Source organism: Pteronotus mesoamericanus, unplaced genomic scaffold (genome assembly GCF_021234165.1).
Source record: "Pteronotus mesoamericanus isolate MK-2021 breed Mesoamerican mustached bat unplaced genomic scaffold, CSHL_Meso_final contig_482, whole genome shotgun sequence".
Classification (NCBI taxonomy): domain Eukaryota; kingdom Metazoa; phylum Chordata; class Mammalia; order Chiroptera; family Mormoopidae; genus Pteronotus; species Pteronotus mesoamericanus.
In genome coordinates this window covers 389,859-406,702 of record NW_026555181.1, presented here as the reverse complement: position 1 = coordinate 406,702, position 16,844 = coordinate 389,859, and the positions used below count along the sequence as shown (strand labels likewise).

The 16,844-nt window shown below is 52.3% G+C and overlaps 1 protein-coding gene across 4 annotated transcripts in view; it reads left to right on the top strand.

Moving 5' to 3' along the window:
• NFIC (nuclear factor I C) overlaps positions 1–16,844 on the top strand; it is a 62,605-nt gene that overhangs the window by 24,093 nt on the left and 21,668 nt on the right. For all 4 annotated transcript variants that reach the window (XM_054578073.1, XM_054578077.1, XM_054578074.1 and 1 more), the window contains exons 3-6: positions 10,536–10,607; positions 14,349–14,423; positions 15,181–15,304; positions 15,939–16,063. In XM_054578073.1, coding sequence (XP_054434048.1) covers positions 10,536–10,607; positions 14,349–14,423; positions 15,181–15,304; positions 15,939–16,063 — 396 coding nt within the window. The remainder of the gene's footprint in view (positions 1–10,535; positions 10,608–14,348; positions 14,424–15,180; positions 15,305–15,938; positions 16,064–16,844) is intronic.

The following is a 16,844-nucleotide window of genomic DNA, read 5'->3' as shown; positions in this document are numbered from 1 at the left end:
TGGAGGCCGCAGAGGAAGCTGGAGGAGGGGGAGGCAAGACAGTCGGCGGTACGCAGGGAGGCCCCCCCTCACCCCACCCAGGAGGGGTGGGCCCGGCGCTCGGCCTTGCCAGCCGCTCCTCCGGCGCGCACAAAATGGCCGCCGAGGCCGGGAGAAGCGTCTGGAACCCAGGGGAGGAGAGTTGAGAAAATGGCCGCCAGAGCGATGATGTCATGAGGTGGTGTGGCCGCCAAAAGCGGCCTGGGATGGGACGAGTCCACGCCTGCAGGCCTCAGAGTGGGCCCTGTGGTCGTCCGGGGCCTAACCGCTGGCTTCTCAGGCCGGACATCCCAAAACAACCTTTGCAGAGGTCCCCTTGGAGCCCCCCCAGGCACCTGAAGGCCAGCCCGAAGCCACCAGTTGGCACAGCCCAAGCCCAGCGCCTGGGGACTCTGGGGCCTGTGAAGAGCCATTACCCTGACCCGCCGGTCAGAGTTGTCCACGAGCACCAGGCGGGGACTGCAGCCAGGCCAAGGAGCAGGCGGGGGCCGCGGGCCTGCCGGGTGGGAAGAAAAAAGAAACTTTTCTTTGAAAGTGACTCCCAAGCAGGTTGGCTCGGGCCCAGGCGGGGCCGGAGGCGGGGGAGAGGGAGATGGAAAGTGTGGTCCAGACTCGAGGAACGTAGCGGGTCAGGAAGGACAAGGCAGGGGCGGCCCTGGTGGAGGCCGGTGTCCAGGAGGTCACCTCGGCCACGCCCTTCTGCCTCTTGGGTTCACCACTGCTTGTCCAGATTTCCCAGATCATTCCCTAGGGGCAGAGTGGTGCCATGAACGTCTAGCGTCTGGCTTTTTCCTTTGATTTGTCCAGACAGCCCTTGGAGACGGGCTGTGCACGGGGGTTGAGATCCCCTGCACTCCGGCGTTCGGGCTCGACGAGGCAAAGGGCGTTTGCTGAGGTTACACACCACTGGCCGTACTTACAGCCAGTTCTCGTTATTGCTGACCTTGGGGCCCAAGCTGTCCAGCCTCTGGGGGCAGAATGGGTGGTGGCGGGGGTGGGGGAGGAGTCTCCAGGGAATTCCTTGATGCCCAGGGCAATTTTGGTTCTGCTCCTCCTGCCACACTAACCAGGGAAGTCCAAGTTCAGTCTAGTCCAAGGCCTTCATGCTCCGGCTCAATCCCTGGCCCTCCTCCGGGGTTGGCAGGAACCCCACGACGGTGAATCTCATAGGGCAGGCGTTCGTGTCTGTTTTGTCCATGGCTGTGTCCCTGGCGCCTAGGACAGGGCCTGGTACACAATAGGCATTCAATGCGTGTTAAATGAAAAAATCAGTTTTCCCTTATGCTTGGGTTTGCGCACACACTAGGATTGGATGGGGATGGAGGCTCTGGGATACAAACCACTTTGTAACATACCTGGACATACCTAGAATCTGTTGTCACATTTCTTGGGAGGAGCACAAGGAAATAAATTAACAGACTTCCCCAGCGTCAAGCGCAGATCCAGTGCCTGGTCCTGTGGACACATAAACCACGTTTGAGCAGACACACCTGAATAAGTGAGGAAGTGAGCCAAGCTGGCATTTGCAGGAAAGGCTTTCCAGCACGTGCAAAGGCCCTGGGGCAGGACTGTGTCTGGCATGTTGTAGAAACAGTGAGGAGGCCTGTATGGTTGGAGCAGAGTGAGGGCGAGAGGGGGACAGTGAGGGCGGGAAGGGACGGGGCAGGGCGTTGAGGGCCACGCGGAGGGGTTTGGACTTTCATATAATTATCGACCCAGACTCAATCCAGAGCGATGGGGGCTAAGAGAAAAGGTTCAGACGAGTGGCCAGGGGAGGGTGTTCCAGAAAATTGTTGAAGTGGGCTGGGAAAGGTGGCTAGAGTTTGCCTGAGAAGGAGAGGAGCAGGCCAGGTGCCTGGGCAGAGCATGGTGAGGGGGACGAAGGCCAGGGTCGTGTGTACAACGGGGCCTTCCAGGACACAAAAAGTTGAACCTTCGCCGGCTAACGTTTAAAAATGGCTGGTGACACTGGGAGCTGGGAATTCCAGGGCCTGGCTTTGGTTCTCTCTCTAGCTGGCTGGTGCTGGGAGGCAGACGTGGCAGCCCAGGAAAGCCAGCTACATTTGGAAGGCCACTAAAGTTAGAAAATAAACCAGGTGAGCTCACCGTGGCAGCCGATGGGAACGCTAAGCTCTCCCGTATCCTGCCAGATTTTAAATAAGTATAATTATGGTTTCAGCAAGTCCTGTCCTTTCTACATCCCAAAGATTAAATAAATATGACCCCTCAGTCCATCCCCAGGCCATCAGCCTGGGCCAGGCTGTTATGCCAGCTGGGACGCCTGCCCACGCCTCCTCCTGCCCTCCCGGCACCCAGGAGTCCAGAATTCACAACAGCCAGGGATGGGGGTGTGTGTGTGTGTGTGTGTGTATTTTGGTAAAATATGTATAACATAAAATTCACCAGCTTAACTACTTTTTAGTGTACAGCTCAGTGACATTAAGGACATTCTTGTTCTTGTGCAGCCACCTCCACCATCCATCCTCAGAGCTTCCTCATCTTCCCAAACTGACCCTGACTCCCCATCCCCGCCTCCCAGCCCCTGGCACCTACATCTACTTTCTGTCTCTGTGAATCTGGCTCTTCTAAGGACCTCATATAAGAGGAGTCGTACTATATTTGTCCTTTTGTGTCTGGCTCATGTCACTGAGCCTAATGTTCTCAAGGCTCATCCACATTGTAGCAGGTGTCAGAATGTCCTTGCTGTTTAAGGCTGAATACCCGTCCATTGTCTGGATGGACCACATTGTGTTTGTCCACTCATCCATTGATAGACACTTGTGTTGCTTCCACCTTTTGGCTGTTGTAAATAACGCTGCTATGAGCACAATTGTGCAGATATGTTTCAATCCCTGCCTTCAGTTCTTTGAAGTACACAGGAGTGGAAGAGTTGGGCCAGAGAGAAATTTTATGTTTAAGTTTTTGAGCCGCCTCCAAGCTATTTTCCACAGTGGCTGTACCATTTTACATTCCCATCAATGGAACATGAGGGTTCCACTTTCTCCACATCTTCATAGCCAGAAATTTTAAAATATCACATGAACCGAGTCATATCACTCCTCCTTGTGCTTGTGAATAACCCCCAAGCTTCCCACTGAAGCCACGTGGCCCTGAGTGGTCCAGCTTCTCCCCTCTTTGATCCCCTTTGCTTACCATGTTTGAGCCACGTGGTCTGTCTGTCCTCCAAACATCCCGTGTTTATTCCTGCCCCAGGACTTTTGCACTCGCTGCTCCATCTGCCCCAGCTCTCCCCATGGCTGACTCCTTTCCACTCCTGAGTCCTCAGTGCTAATGTCACCTCCTCACAGAGGTTCTGCCTGCCTTCTATTTTGAAAGTCTCACCCAGAGCCAGTCTATCCCCTCACCCAGTTTTATTGCCTCTGTGGAACTTAGAACCGCGTGAAATTATCTCAGCCTTCTTCTGTTGTGTCTTTTCCTGTCTGTCTCTCCTCCCTTGGCTCTCTGCCATTTCCCCAATGCCTGACAGGTTGTAGGTGGTCAGTAAACATCTGTGGCGTGAGTGCTGGTGGCACGCTGATCGCCCAGTTACGAACGGTGGAAGTGTTAGCCACCAGGATGAAAGGCGTGGTCAGGTGCAAAGCGGGTGGGTGTCCCAGGGCAGGAAGGGCAGCCCTGGAGCCCACGGCAGCGCCTTTGTCATGGGCTGGGACAGACCAAATTTGGGCTCCTGGCCATGGACAGGAAAGAACAGTTTGTACACTTTTGTCAACGGAATCCAGGTTACATTTCCATTGTATCCACGATCATGTGTTTGTTTGAGCAAAAGGCTACAGGGGGCGGTGACATTCCAGCTGCACATGAACACCCCACAGACCTGGGAAGTGGAGAGACCTGGTCCCCAGACAGACGAGGGCCTCAGTCACTTGAAATACAGCTGCTGTTGAGGACTAGACTCTCACTTATACGAGCAAGAATGTGGCTTGCTATGCTTCATGCATGGTGCGTAAAGAGCCTTGTGTGTCTCTGAGGTCTTTGAGGGAGGTCCCAGAATGAGGGGAGAGTATGAACCATGTAGATAATGAGGGAACAGTGTTCTGCACAGAGGGAACAGCCCGTGCAAAGGTCCTCAGTCAGCACTGTGCCAGGCATGTTGGAGGGACAGTGAGGAGGCCCGTGTGACTGGGCCAGAGTAAGTTGGGGGAGAGAGAGAGGAGGTAAAGGCAAAGAAGGGAGGGAGTAGTAGCTCATGCAGGGCCTTGTGGGCCACTGGGAGGACTTGGGCTTTTACCCTGAGGAAGCGGGGAGCCCTGAAAGGCTGTGGGCAGAGGAGGGACTGAGTTTGGCCAAGTGCTCTCACCAAAACAGTTTCTATCCGCTTATCTTTGATTGGCCCCTCCCCTCCCTGAGCGCTAAAAACCTCAAACTCGTAAAGTCAGGAAACACTTGAAAATGCCCACTTTACAGATGGGGAAAACCAAGGCTTGGAGGGGAGAGAGACACGAGCAGTCGCAGGTCCCACGGCAGGCTGTGCCAGTGCTGGGACTCAGCCCCAGGTTTGGGGGAGGCTGTAGCTTCCGGAAGGTGCCCCAAGTTCAGATGGATTTGGGAACTGCTGCCTCTTCTTCAACACCCCAGTGCATTTGACAGGCTCTGAGAGTCCCACACTTGCCCTGAGAGCTCCCTAGCGATGCCTTTCGACCTGGAACCCCATGCTCAGGCAATGTGTAGTCACATCTCTGGGCATCCCCGTAGGAATTCCCCGGCCCAACCGCCGGCAGCATGCACTTCGGTTCGCCAGCCTCCACGGTCCTGCTTTAGTGTTTACAGTGTGTCCACCCACATTCTACTCGTGCTGTTGAGAATACATGCTGAGCAGCGCCAAGGGCCCACTTGAACAAGCTGGACTGCAGAAAACAGATTCGGGGTAGGAATGCAGTCGACCAGGCCAGGAGAAAGCTCACAAACGAGCGATGTTAAAATGCAGTACAGTGTTCATTTTTGTGTTTTTAAGAGAGGAGCAGATAAAACCAGGTCGGTGCATCCGTTTTGTTTGTTTGTTTGTTTTTGTTTTTGCTGTGTGGCTTTGGGTAACCTATTTACCTTCTCTGAGTAAACCGGGATTGTCAGTCTTAGTCAAGGACCACTGCAGGGTGCGTCCGTTTCCTCATCTGGAAAATGGGCATGATAATCACATGTCTCTCCTCGGGGGGGGTGGGGGGGGTTTTGAAGATTAAATGAGTCAATGGAGGCGAAACTTGCAGCCTCTCATAGTCAAAGGAATGACTCACTAAGTGTTAACTGTTGGATGTACCATCTGAAAAGGAGTGACCTTGCCAACCTTCCCAAGAGCCAGTCTCAGCCTCTCACGCTCCAGGGGCTGCCACGTGCATCCCAGGGCTGTGTGACCTCCCTTGCACTTGGCAAGGCCTGAAATTATCCTCCTAGTTAACATGATTAATTGTTCGTCGCCTGTTGTTCCCCCCATTAGGAGGTCAGTGCCACAAAGGCAGGGATTTTTGTCCATCTTGGTCACTGCTGTGCCTTCCAAGCATTTGGCACCCAGGAGACGCTGAGCGATTAAAGAAGAGAAGTAATTGGTGGTACAGTTCAGCTCCAATTTGAGGATGAGGAAACAGAGGCTCATAAATATCGAAGAACTTGCCTAAGAACACACAGTAAAGGGTCAGATGGAAAATACAGTACTTGAGACCTGGAAGGTCGCATACAGTTTCTGCCACATACAGTTTCTGTCGCATATTCTTTTCTTCTTTTTACAACCCTTTAAAAATGTACATGACCCTTTTTTTTATATCATTATTGCCTCTCCCTAAAGAGCCTTTTTATACATTTTTTCCCAAATATTTCACCCCATAAAATTTTAATATCACAGATATATTGTATACCTATTTCTGCAGTGTATACCTATATATATATTTTTATACATAAAAAGAGCAAAATTCTTTAGCCCCTTTATCACCTCAGGCCAAGAACAACTTTTGCCCCTACTGCTGAAATTTGGGCCAGGTCATTCTCTGCAGGGGGCTGTCCTAGCCACTGTGGAGTGTTGATCAGCATCCCTGACCCCCCACTCACTTGATGCCAGGAGCACCCCCAGAGTGACAAGCACAGATGTCCCCAGACACCATCGTGGGGGGCAGAATCATCCCAGTTAAGAACCTCTGTGCTAGGCAGACAACTTCTAATTGACATCAGCTTTGGGGAATAGATGCTGAGCTGGACCTCAGTTTACCAGCGTCATCAGTTGGGCTGATTTGATCAGATGGTGCCATGAAGCTCTTAACATGGCAACTGAAAGCTGCCTACTTGGAGGCTGGGGCATCGGGGCACTGGGCACCACCGGCCTTTAGCCATTATCTACTGTGGGTCCATCTGTTCAGACTGAGGGGAGATCCATTGTAGGGCTGGATGTCTGCGTACGTGGGAGGAGGAATTAGCTGGGCCTTTTTTCCCTGATTTCTCATGGAACATCCAGAGAAGCCCAGCAGAGCTTTTGGTGACGATGGCAGTGTTCAGCACTGTCCGGTTTGATCGTCACCAGCCACATATGGCAGTTATCGAAAGGTGACCCGTGCGACTGATGTCCCGAAAATTTAATTTAATTCCAATTCAGCTCACTTAAATGCAAGTGAAATGTGGCTAGTGGCTCCCATACAGGACAGCTCTGTCGGCTGGGGAGTTTTCGGGAGCCAAATGACAGGCAAGCGGTCAGCAGGTGGATGAGGAATATTTTGAGGTTTTAGAGGTGATTAAAAATAAGATGGCATAAAAAGGAAGAGAGTTCTGACGCACGCTGCAACACAGATGGACCTGAGGACAGCATGTCCCGTAGAATAAGCCAGTCACACAAGGACAGATGCTGTGTGACTCCACTCAGATGTGGCCCCTGGAGGAGCCAGATCCACAGGGACGGAAAGTAGACGGTGGGAGCCTGGGGATGGGGGAGGGGCAGGGGGTTCATGTTTAGTGGGGACAGTTTCAGTTTGGGGAAAAGAGAAAGCAGAGAAGATGGGCGGTGGGGACGTTTGCACAAAACCTGTGAATGCTCATTAACACCGCTGAGCCTTGCGCTGAGGGATTGTTAAACAGTGGGTTTTATGTTGTGTAGTTAACCACAATCTAGAAAATAAATTTAACAAAATTTTAATGAGGTGGAGGGTGGAGGTGGAAGAGAGCATAAGGGGGATAAATGGTAATGGGACAAATACAATAAAGTAATGCCTTAGTGAAAAGTGAAACAAAATAAGAAAAAGATTTCATGAGGTGGCATATAAGTACAGCATCATATTATTTAGAAACTATACTTATTTGAATGAAAAAATATTTCCCAGAACTATGGAAAAGGAAGAGATCTTCCTAAACCCAATAATGGGATCATAAAAACTCACAACTAACAGCATACTTAATGGTGAGAGATTGAATGAGTTTCCTAAGATCAGAAACAAGGCAGGGATACCTGTTCCCTTCACTTCTCTGTAACATTGCTCCTGAAACCCTAGCCAGTGCAATAAGGCAAGAAAAGGAAATCAGAGGCATACAGATTGGGAAGGAAGAAATAAAACTGTTCCCATTTTATTTGCAAAGGACATCATGCTATTCACAAAAAATTCCAAGGAATCTAAAAAAAAAAAAAACAAAAAAGCTCTTAGAACTAAGAAATAAGTTCATCAAGGTTGCAAAATACAAGTTTAACACACAATCACATTTCTAAATGCTAGCAATGAACAATTAGAAACATTTAGAACAATTAAAAAATAAATTAAAAACACAATATCGTTTATAATCTTTCCCCAAACTTACCATGTATTATTGATTGTCAATTTGGTGGCAATCCTTTACACTTAATATCAGCTAACTAGGCGACTGAACAAACCCTGGGAGTTGGGATTAATGATCTTCCCCATTTTACAGATGAGGAAACTAAGGCTCAGAGAGGTGGTTGTGGCTCACCTGAGGACACAGCATGAATGGACGATGAGAAAAGGGCTCCAACTAGAATGAGCCATAGCCCAGTGCCATTGCTTTTAATGGATACAGAGCAGAGGCACAGACAACAACAGAGCTGGTAATAATAGTAATAAGGCCCCTCCTCCAATTGGTGAGGTACTCGACTATACACCAGCCTTTGTTTCAGCCTTTGTTGCTTGCATCACCACCTTCTTCCTGATGAGCAGCCGTCTAGAGAGGAGCTGTGCCCATTTCACAGATGAAGAGAGTTAGGCACAGAGAGAAATGAGGCATTGCATCTGAGGCCCTCAGCTTTGTCTGCCTGGTTCCAAAGCCACCAACACAGAGGCAGTGCTCAAGGAACATCCTCCCTTCCCGAGTGCTAGCCAGGCAAGGCTGCCTGCTGAGTCTATGTAGGCACCAGTTCTGGAAGAGGGTCCTGTGCCCGGGGCCCAGAGCCCGACGGATGATTGCCCGGGCTGGGCGCTTCCCAACGGAGTGGCCACCCGTGCCCAGCTGTGGGGCCATCCAAGCGGGACTGGCCGGCTCTGAGGGGCTGCTGGCTGCCCAAACTTGGAGTGGCCACAGGGCTCAGGGCCGAGCCGGGCACACTCCCCTCCACTGCTGCCCAGTCGGCCACGGCTGGGGCTGCAAAGCCAAGTCAAGAAGGGGCTGCCTCCATCGCACTCCTAGATGGGAAACTGAGGCACAGGGCCTTGCACAGGCCCAGTTCCTGTGTTGTTTATGCTACCCTCAGCCTTGGCAGCCAGTAGGTGTGCAACACACAATGTGTGCAAAGCCACTAGCACGGCACCAGGCAAACTGCAAGGACTCGTGACTGTTTTAGGAAGTATCATCATTATTATCATCTCCATGACAACACTGAGGGAACTGAGGCCCCCCAGAGGGGAAGTGACCTCCCCACAACCACACCTCCTCTGAGGCTCCCGGGCGATGGGAACTCAGGCATCTGATCCCAGAAGCCAGATGGCTCACGCACGCGCAGAGTGTTGGACGTCTGGCTGCCTGCCCAGACGAATGAGCGAAATACAGTTGACCCTTGAACACCATGGGTTTGAACAGCGCAGATCCACTTATACACAGATTTTTTATTTTTCAGTAAATACTGTAAATGTATTTTCTCTTCCTTATGCTTTTTTGAATAACCTTTTTTCTAGCTTACTTTGTTGTAAGAATACAGTATATAATACATACAAATACAAAACATGTGTTAGACTATTTATGTTATCAGTAAGGCTTTTGGTCAACGGTAGGCTATTAGTTCAGCTTTTAGAGGATTTTTAACAGCTCTCCTAACGCCGATATTGCTCAAGGTTCAACTGTGACCTTCATGACAGCACAAGTGGCATGGGGTGGGGACCTTTTCATCATTCTAATCCTGTTTTCCTTGCCTATAAAATGGATACAGTACCAGTGCCAGTTTTGTGGCTATCTTAAGGATTTTGGGGAACATATAAACTGGGAACAGTAAAGTACCACACCTGCAGTCATCTTAGGGATTTAATATTAAAAACAACAACAACAACAACAGTAATGATAATGTGATGGACAGCACCATGTGTATGCCCAAGCACTTCATGTGTATTATCTCCTTGTCACCTCCTGGCAGCCCCATCAGGCCTGAGCGATGCTCTCACCTGTTTGAAATAAGAGGAAACTGCAACTTACAATAGTTAAGTGACTTGCCTAAGGTCACACAGCAATTACTTTTGGCTCTGGGGTATGGCACGGTCGGTATGGGGGTGCAATTCTCTCTCTGGTATTGGATGGTGATTCCTACCACCTTCCTGTTTGACCAGAGACACAAAATGGGTGGGTCCTGGGTTCTGTCCGGCTGGGCTTGGCCACGTGCCCCCCTTAGCCTGGTCCTGGGTGGATGTAGGGGCTGCAGTGGGAGCTGGCATGATCACTCTCCATCCAGGCCCCTGGAGCCAATAAAAGCTGAGCTCAGCGTCTGTCTGCTACACCGTCTGCCAAGGAGCCTGATTATTTTTAGATAAGATGGATGGGCGGGTGCTGGGGCAGAAGGGAGCCCTCAAGCCAGGCGCATGGGCGGGGGCATTGCAGCTACACCCCTTGGCCCTTTTTCTGGAGGCCCTGAATGGCACCCCAAGACCAAGGGCTGAGCCCTCAGGGACTTCAAGGGCAGAGGCTGAGGGGAGAGGGTCCAAGGGCTCAAGGACTCATCTCTCCGGCCTTCAGTTTCCCCATCTGTAAGATGGGCATGATAGCCTCTGCCTCCTAGGGCTGAGGCAGGATTAAATGAGCCACCCTGTTTCACAGATAAGGAGACTGAGGCTCGGAAGGGAAGAGCTCTAACCCTCTACTGAGCCCGCCCCTGCACGTAGCTTCTCGCACTGTGTGTGAGGCCACGTTCCAGCACATGGGTGCATGTGAGCCCTGGGGACCTACGCTGACGTCTGCAGGTGCCTGGCCAGACACCCATGACCTTCTGGAGCAGCAGCCAATGGAGGGGACCATGCAGAGACCCCAGGACCTCACACGTTCAGGGGCCATTCTGTGTCACCAACTCCTCCCTCTCTTTGCAGACGCAGAGCAGAGCGGCAGTCCCCGGGCCGGGATGGGCTCCGACCAGGAGGACAGCAAGCCCATCACGCTGGGTGAGTCTGGGGAGCGTGAGGGGTGGAGGGCAAGGCCCCATCCCCATCTTTTATTTAGAAATCATAGTCTGAGCACCCCCTTCATGTGCTCTGGTGGCTCGGTGTGTGTGCCTCACGCATATGAATGCTTTATTCCTCACAGCTATGCTATGGGGTAGCTGTTGTGTTCCATTTTGCCGATAAGGGAACTGAGGTTCAGAGAGGTTAAGGTGCCACCCAGGGAGCGTTAGGGCTCAAAGGCACTCACCCCACAAGAAAGACCCTCCAGAACGCTCTGTAGTCCCATGGGACATTAAACAGTGAGTGGGACAAGTCAATTCTATTTTGGGAGGTGGAAAGTGGAAGAATTTGCTTGAAGCAGGGCTGGCTGCAGAGCCCTGAAGAATGGGAAGGATTTTGAAGCTGCTTCTACCCTACCCTCCTCACCCATCCCAACCCCAACCTCAAAGTGTCCAGGGGGTGCCTGATATAGGTCCCACCGCTCCTCTGCCCAAAGCCCTCCAGAGCTCCCACCTTCAGGACGGGGGTGAGCCCAAGTCTTCCCACAAGGCCCTATACAACCTCCCCACCCCCGCATCCTCCCTGCTCTTTCCTCCTCCTCCTCTTCCCCTTGCTCACTCTGCTTCAGCTACATGGGGCTCCTCCTTGTTCCTCCAACATGCCAGGCATGGTCCTGATTTGGGGCCTTTGCCTGTGCTGCGACCTCTGCCTGCACAACTACCTGTTGCCTCTCTCTCCAGATCTCCCAGGTCTCAGCTCAAATGCACCCCTCTCAAAGAGATCTGCCTTGAGCCCCTCAACTCAGGCAGCCTCAGCCACTCTGGACTGATCGCCGTCCTCTGTTTTTTTGTTTCCTTCAGAGAAAGTTAGTGATTGCATATGTGTTTGCTTGTCTCCCCTAAAGGAACACGATCTTGAGGGCAGAGGTTTTTGTCTGCCTTGATTACAATTGTGTCCTCAGTGCCTAGAATAGGATCTGGTACACAGAAGGTGCTCAATAATATTTGTGGAGAGAACAGAGGGAGGGAAGCATGAAGAGAGAAAAAGAGAAACTAGAGAGACAGAAACATCAGGGACAAGAAAGGAGGAGAGCTCAAAAGGAAGGAAGGAAGGAACAGTGAGTGTGTGAGGCCATCCTGTTGGATGGACTGCCACAGCCATGCCCAGGGAGGGCGGCTAGTTCCCGGAGATTCACAGGCCTCCAGGCCACTCCTCTCTGGTCATCTATGACCGGAGTCCTCCTTGGCCTCCTGAGATCCCCGGGAGCCTCCCTCTAAGCCAGATGTTCAAGGAAGGTGGGGGCAGCTGCACAAGGTTGTCCTGGTCCCTTGGGGAGCTCTAGCGTCTGGCAGAGGAAATCACTTCCTCCCTGGCCTGCCAGGGAGTCCCCTGGAGATGGAGCTGGGCGAGTGCTGCACAAACAGGAAACACCGGTGGGGGGAGGGCAGAGGGGTGTGCTGACACCAGCTGGCCAGTCAGGTCAGCAGGAAGCACCCATGGCCACTTGCCTTGGATACTGGGGGTCCACTGCCCCCTGTCCTCCCTGGGGATGTTGTGGCCCTGAGCCTCACAGCCTGAGCCTGGGAAAATAGTAAGTGCTCAGTAAATGGTGGGCACAAAGCTTGTAACCAGGAAGACTGGGGTTCCTGGACTGTCCAGGGCGGTGTTGGACAGCTGAGGAAGTGAGCATCGTGGTGAGCTTCCTGTGACCAGTGCTGCCCCCTGGGGGCCACAAGAACTCCCAGCACACACTACGGCCAAAGCCTAGAGGTTCCTGCCTGCTGGTCCCTCTCCTGTCTGACCACTCTCCCTGAAGCAGAGCTGGGAGCACAGCCCTGAAGAATGGAAGAGATTCAGAAGCTCCTTCCACTCCAGCGCTGTTGGCTTCCAGCTTGCCAGATGTGTTCCAACCCCAGGGCCTTTGCACAAACCATTCTTGCCACCAGAAACTTTGTGGCCCCCAGGATGGTGACAAAACATAACATTTATGATCATCCTAACCAGAGTAGCCAACATGCACAGGATCATTACCAGGTGCCACATGCTGTCCTTGGCACTTAACAAATGTTAACTCCTGTATTCCTGCTATCCGCCCAGCTCCATCTCCAGGGGACTCCCTGGCAGGCCAGGGAGGAAGTGATTTCCTCTGCCAGACGCTAGAGTTCCCCAAGGGACCAGGACAACCATGTATCCACTGAGATCTTGGGAAAGTGTTACCCTCTCAGTGAGGCTTTCTTTGAGCCCTTTGTGTAAGATAGGTTCCCTTCCCAGCAGGCTCCCCCAGCTCTGCCTGCCTTACCCCTGCCTGACACATCTCATGTTGGACTTAGTGATATTAAAGTTTTTTTTGTGTTGTGATAAAACACACATAAGATAAATTTTATCACCTTAGCCCTGGTGGTGTGGCTCAGTGGATTAAGTGCTGGCCTGCAAACCCGAAGGTCACCGGTTTGATTCCCAGTCAGAGCACGTGCCTGGGTTGCGGGCCAGGTCCCCAGTCAGGAGCACATGAGAGGCAACCACACATTGATGTTTCTCTCCCCCTCTTTCTCCCTCCCTCCTCCTCTCTAAAAATAATAAATAAAATCTTTTTTAAAAATTTATCACTTTAACCATATTAATATGTAAAATTCAATGACATTAAGTACATCCACAATGTTCTGTGACTATCACCATTATCTCCCCAAAAGAAACCTCATTCCCCCTTGGCAGTCATTCCCCGTCCCCTCCCCCACTCCCTGGCAACCAGGAACTAATTCTCTGTCTCTCTGAATTTGCCTTTTCTGGACATTCTACATAAATGGAATCACATTTTATGTGGTTTTTTGTGTCTGACTTCTCTCAATGAGCATCATGTTTTCAAGGTTCATACATGTTGTAGTGACTGTCCGTGCCTCACCCCTTTTTGTGGCTGAAAAATATTCCACTGTGTGGATAGACCAGTGGGCTTATATCTGTTCATCCATTGACAGACACAGGGTTGTTCCCAGATTGGACTTTCGGGAATCATGTTGCTGTGAGCATTTGTGTACAAATCATCCCAGCCCGGAGAGGAGAGTCCTCCTTCCTTTGACATTAGGTCAGAGTGGTTCTGGGGACACAGAATTTTAATTGCTACCTGCGAACCCTCCATTCAGCCTTTGTTCTGGACCTTTTTGCCAGGCTCTAGTCTAGGCGCTGCAGACAAGGCATGGCCTAAGCAGAGGCATCCCTGCCTTCATGAAGCTCCGCTGGAGGGAGAAGGATACTGAACGGCAGCATTGCCTGGGGTGATGATTGATGCAAGGAAAGCAGGCCCGCCCCTCCTAAGTATTTTGGTTCAATTTCTCACAGCTGCTCAGATAACATGGTATAGGTCCCCGTTTTCGAGATTAGCTTGGAGGGGAAGGGACTTGCCCAAGATCCCCACCGAGTGGATGAACCAGGATCTGGCCTCTGCTTGCAGCCTGTTGCAGCCTGGGGAGCCCCAGATGGAGGTCTGGAAATGGCCCACCTGGGGCCTCCCTGGAGAAGGGGAGACTGGCTGCACATATTAGGAAAAGGATGTCTGCTTCCGCTGTGTAAAGGCAGAGGGACTCCCCATCCGAGTGGAGGGGCTTAGCTGGATGGCTCCACCAGTGCAGGGCTGCAGGGGTGGAGGGGGTGACGGCCCACGCTGGGCCCAGCCCCTGGAGTCTGGGCAGCACCAGGGTGTCAAGGAGGGAAAAAGACTCACTGATGCCCATTTTTTCCCTGTTCCAGACACAACCGACTTCCAGGAGAGCTTCGTCACCTCCGGTGTGTTCAGTGTCACCGAGCTCATCCAAGTGTCCAGGAGTGAGTGCCCCCACACACTGTGGGCTGGGACCCAGGGAGGGAAGGGGCTTGTTCAGGGGGAGGGGTGTTGGAGAGCAGAAGGGGCTTCAGGATGGAGGCTCCAAGATGGAAAGGATTTCAGAGAGAGGAGGGGCTAAGGGAGGAGGAAGGAACCTATCACCCTCCACTTCTCCCCATCATTCTCTTCAGCCACCCTGTCACTAAGCCAAGGTTTCTAGGAAGGGCAGTATCCAGGCCCTTACCAGAGCTCAGGGTCAGGGTGACACTGTTCTTCCCCAGGAAACAGACTCCAAATGCTGGATGGAGTGGCTGAAAATCCTTCCCAGCATCCCTCTTTCCTAGAGGCTCCCCGAGCCCTGACCCAGGAGGGGACCCTAGAAGGCCCCGATCCCTCTTTTTGCTTTCTGCCCCCTTGCCTTCCCAATGAGCCTATTAGGGACTCACCCCACTCCCTCAGACACTCCCATATGAGTCCCATCCCAGGGAGTTCTGCTTAACCCTGACCATTGTCTTGCTGTCCAGATCGGCCTCTGGATGTGCTGGAAAACTTGGACTCCAGCTTGGGCTATGCCTCTGCCTCACAGCACGACCTTGGCCTCTCTTGAAGGCTTTGGTCTTTTGATCCGTTGAATAAAATCAGTTTCGGCCAAATTACAAACCCAGCCATTTTGGGAAGGGCTCTCCCCACCGCTTGGGGGCAAATTGCAGCCCTGGACTTTGCTCCCTCCCTCATTCTCCTCTCTGTCACTCTCTGCAGCACCTGTGGTGACTGGAACAGGACCCAACTTCTCCCTGGGGGAGCTGCAGGGGCACCTGGCATATGACCTGAATCCAGCCAGCACCGGCATGAGAAGAACGCTACCCAGCACTTCCTCCAGTGGGTACGTGCCTGGGTCCTCATCCCTGGGCATTTCACGACCCTTTGCCTACCATCACCTGGCCCCAGTTGATTGATTCCTCTCCCTGGAATGCTTATTTTCATTGTCCACTTAGGAAACGCTTACTCATCCTTCAAAGCTAAGGCCCAAGTGCCTATTTCCCCAGCCCTGACATCCCACTATGGTCTTGAGCCCTACAGGCCCAACCCTTGAAACTCCATGGGAATGGAAACACCAGTTTTTGCTGACATGTGCTGTGCGACCATGAGCTTGGTCACGTCCCGTTTGCCTCTGTTTCCTCATCTGTAAAACGGGATCATAATCCTACCAGTTGTTCTGAGGATTACAGTAGGCCAAGTGACCGGCCAGGCCTCAGGGCTTTAGTCAGCACTCTGCTAGCTTGCTGTGTGACCTCAGCTGGGTCCCTCCCTGCCTCTGGCCCCAGGTGTTCAATCCAAGCAATCGGCAGGTTGAAACAGGTGTTAACAGAACTGGCTGAAAGTCTGCGGCTTCCATGATGTCTCGCGAGAGCACCCTTCTCGCCCCGCCCTCTAAGGATCGGAAGTTAGCAAAGCCCGCCGCCTCCGCCCACGTCTCCGTGGTAACCGGCCTGCGCTCTTCTTCCCTCGCCCCTCAGGAGCAAACGGCACAAATCGGGCTCGATGGAGGAAGATGTGGACACGAGCCCCGGCGGCGATTACTACACGTCGCCCAGCTCTCCCACGAGTAGCAGCCGAAACTGGACGGAAGACATGGAAGGAGGTGGGGCTGGCGGCGAGGGTGGAACCAGTCTTCCGGTTGTGGTTACGCGGCTGGGACTACGTATTCCGGCAGCCACTGCGTGCGCGCCAGGGAGCGGGGAGCGGACCTGGGTCGGCGGGGCCCTTTGGGAATTGTAGTCACGCGCTTGCGCGCGGCAGAAAGTAAAGGCCGGGCTCAAGTTTCCGGTGCTTTTGGGTTCTGCTCAGTCCGAGGAGGGCGGAGTCTCTTCCTCGCTCAACTTCCTTGCCCTCTGCCCGTCAGGGGCTATTATGAGTGGGAGTCCTGATTTATAGAATTGGCTTTATAGCGATTCCGATCAACTGGGTGCTTCTTCCTGGGGTCTACCATAGACTCATCTATAAGGTCCTCAGGTGTAGGATCCCATCTCACTGGTCTCCGTGAAGCTCCTATATTTACGAGAATCCCATCTCCATAGGATCTTCTCCCTTGTGAGTCCAGTTCTGCAGGAGCCCCGTCTTTTTTCTCATTGCGGACTATTCCAGAAGGGTTTTGTTTTGTTGCCTTTGTCTTCACAGGGTCCTCTCCGGACTCTTTCTCATGGAGTTTCTATTCCGTAGTGTCAGCAGTGCCAAAGTGTCTGTTTTCTATTGAGCGCTAGCTCCTGGGGTTTCTTTGTTTACATATCGTCTCCCCGAAGTGCTTTCTCCATAGAGTTCCCTTCTTTGGGGCTCCCATCTCCACCACGGTTCTCAACTAAAGAATCCCTTTCGCCTTAAGGTTCTTTTTAGCGGGCTATGTGACTCTAAAGAAATGGTATGCA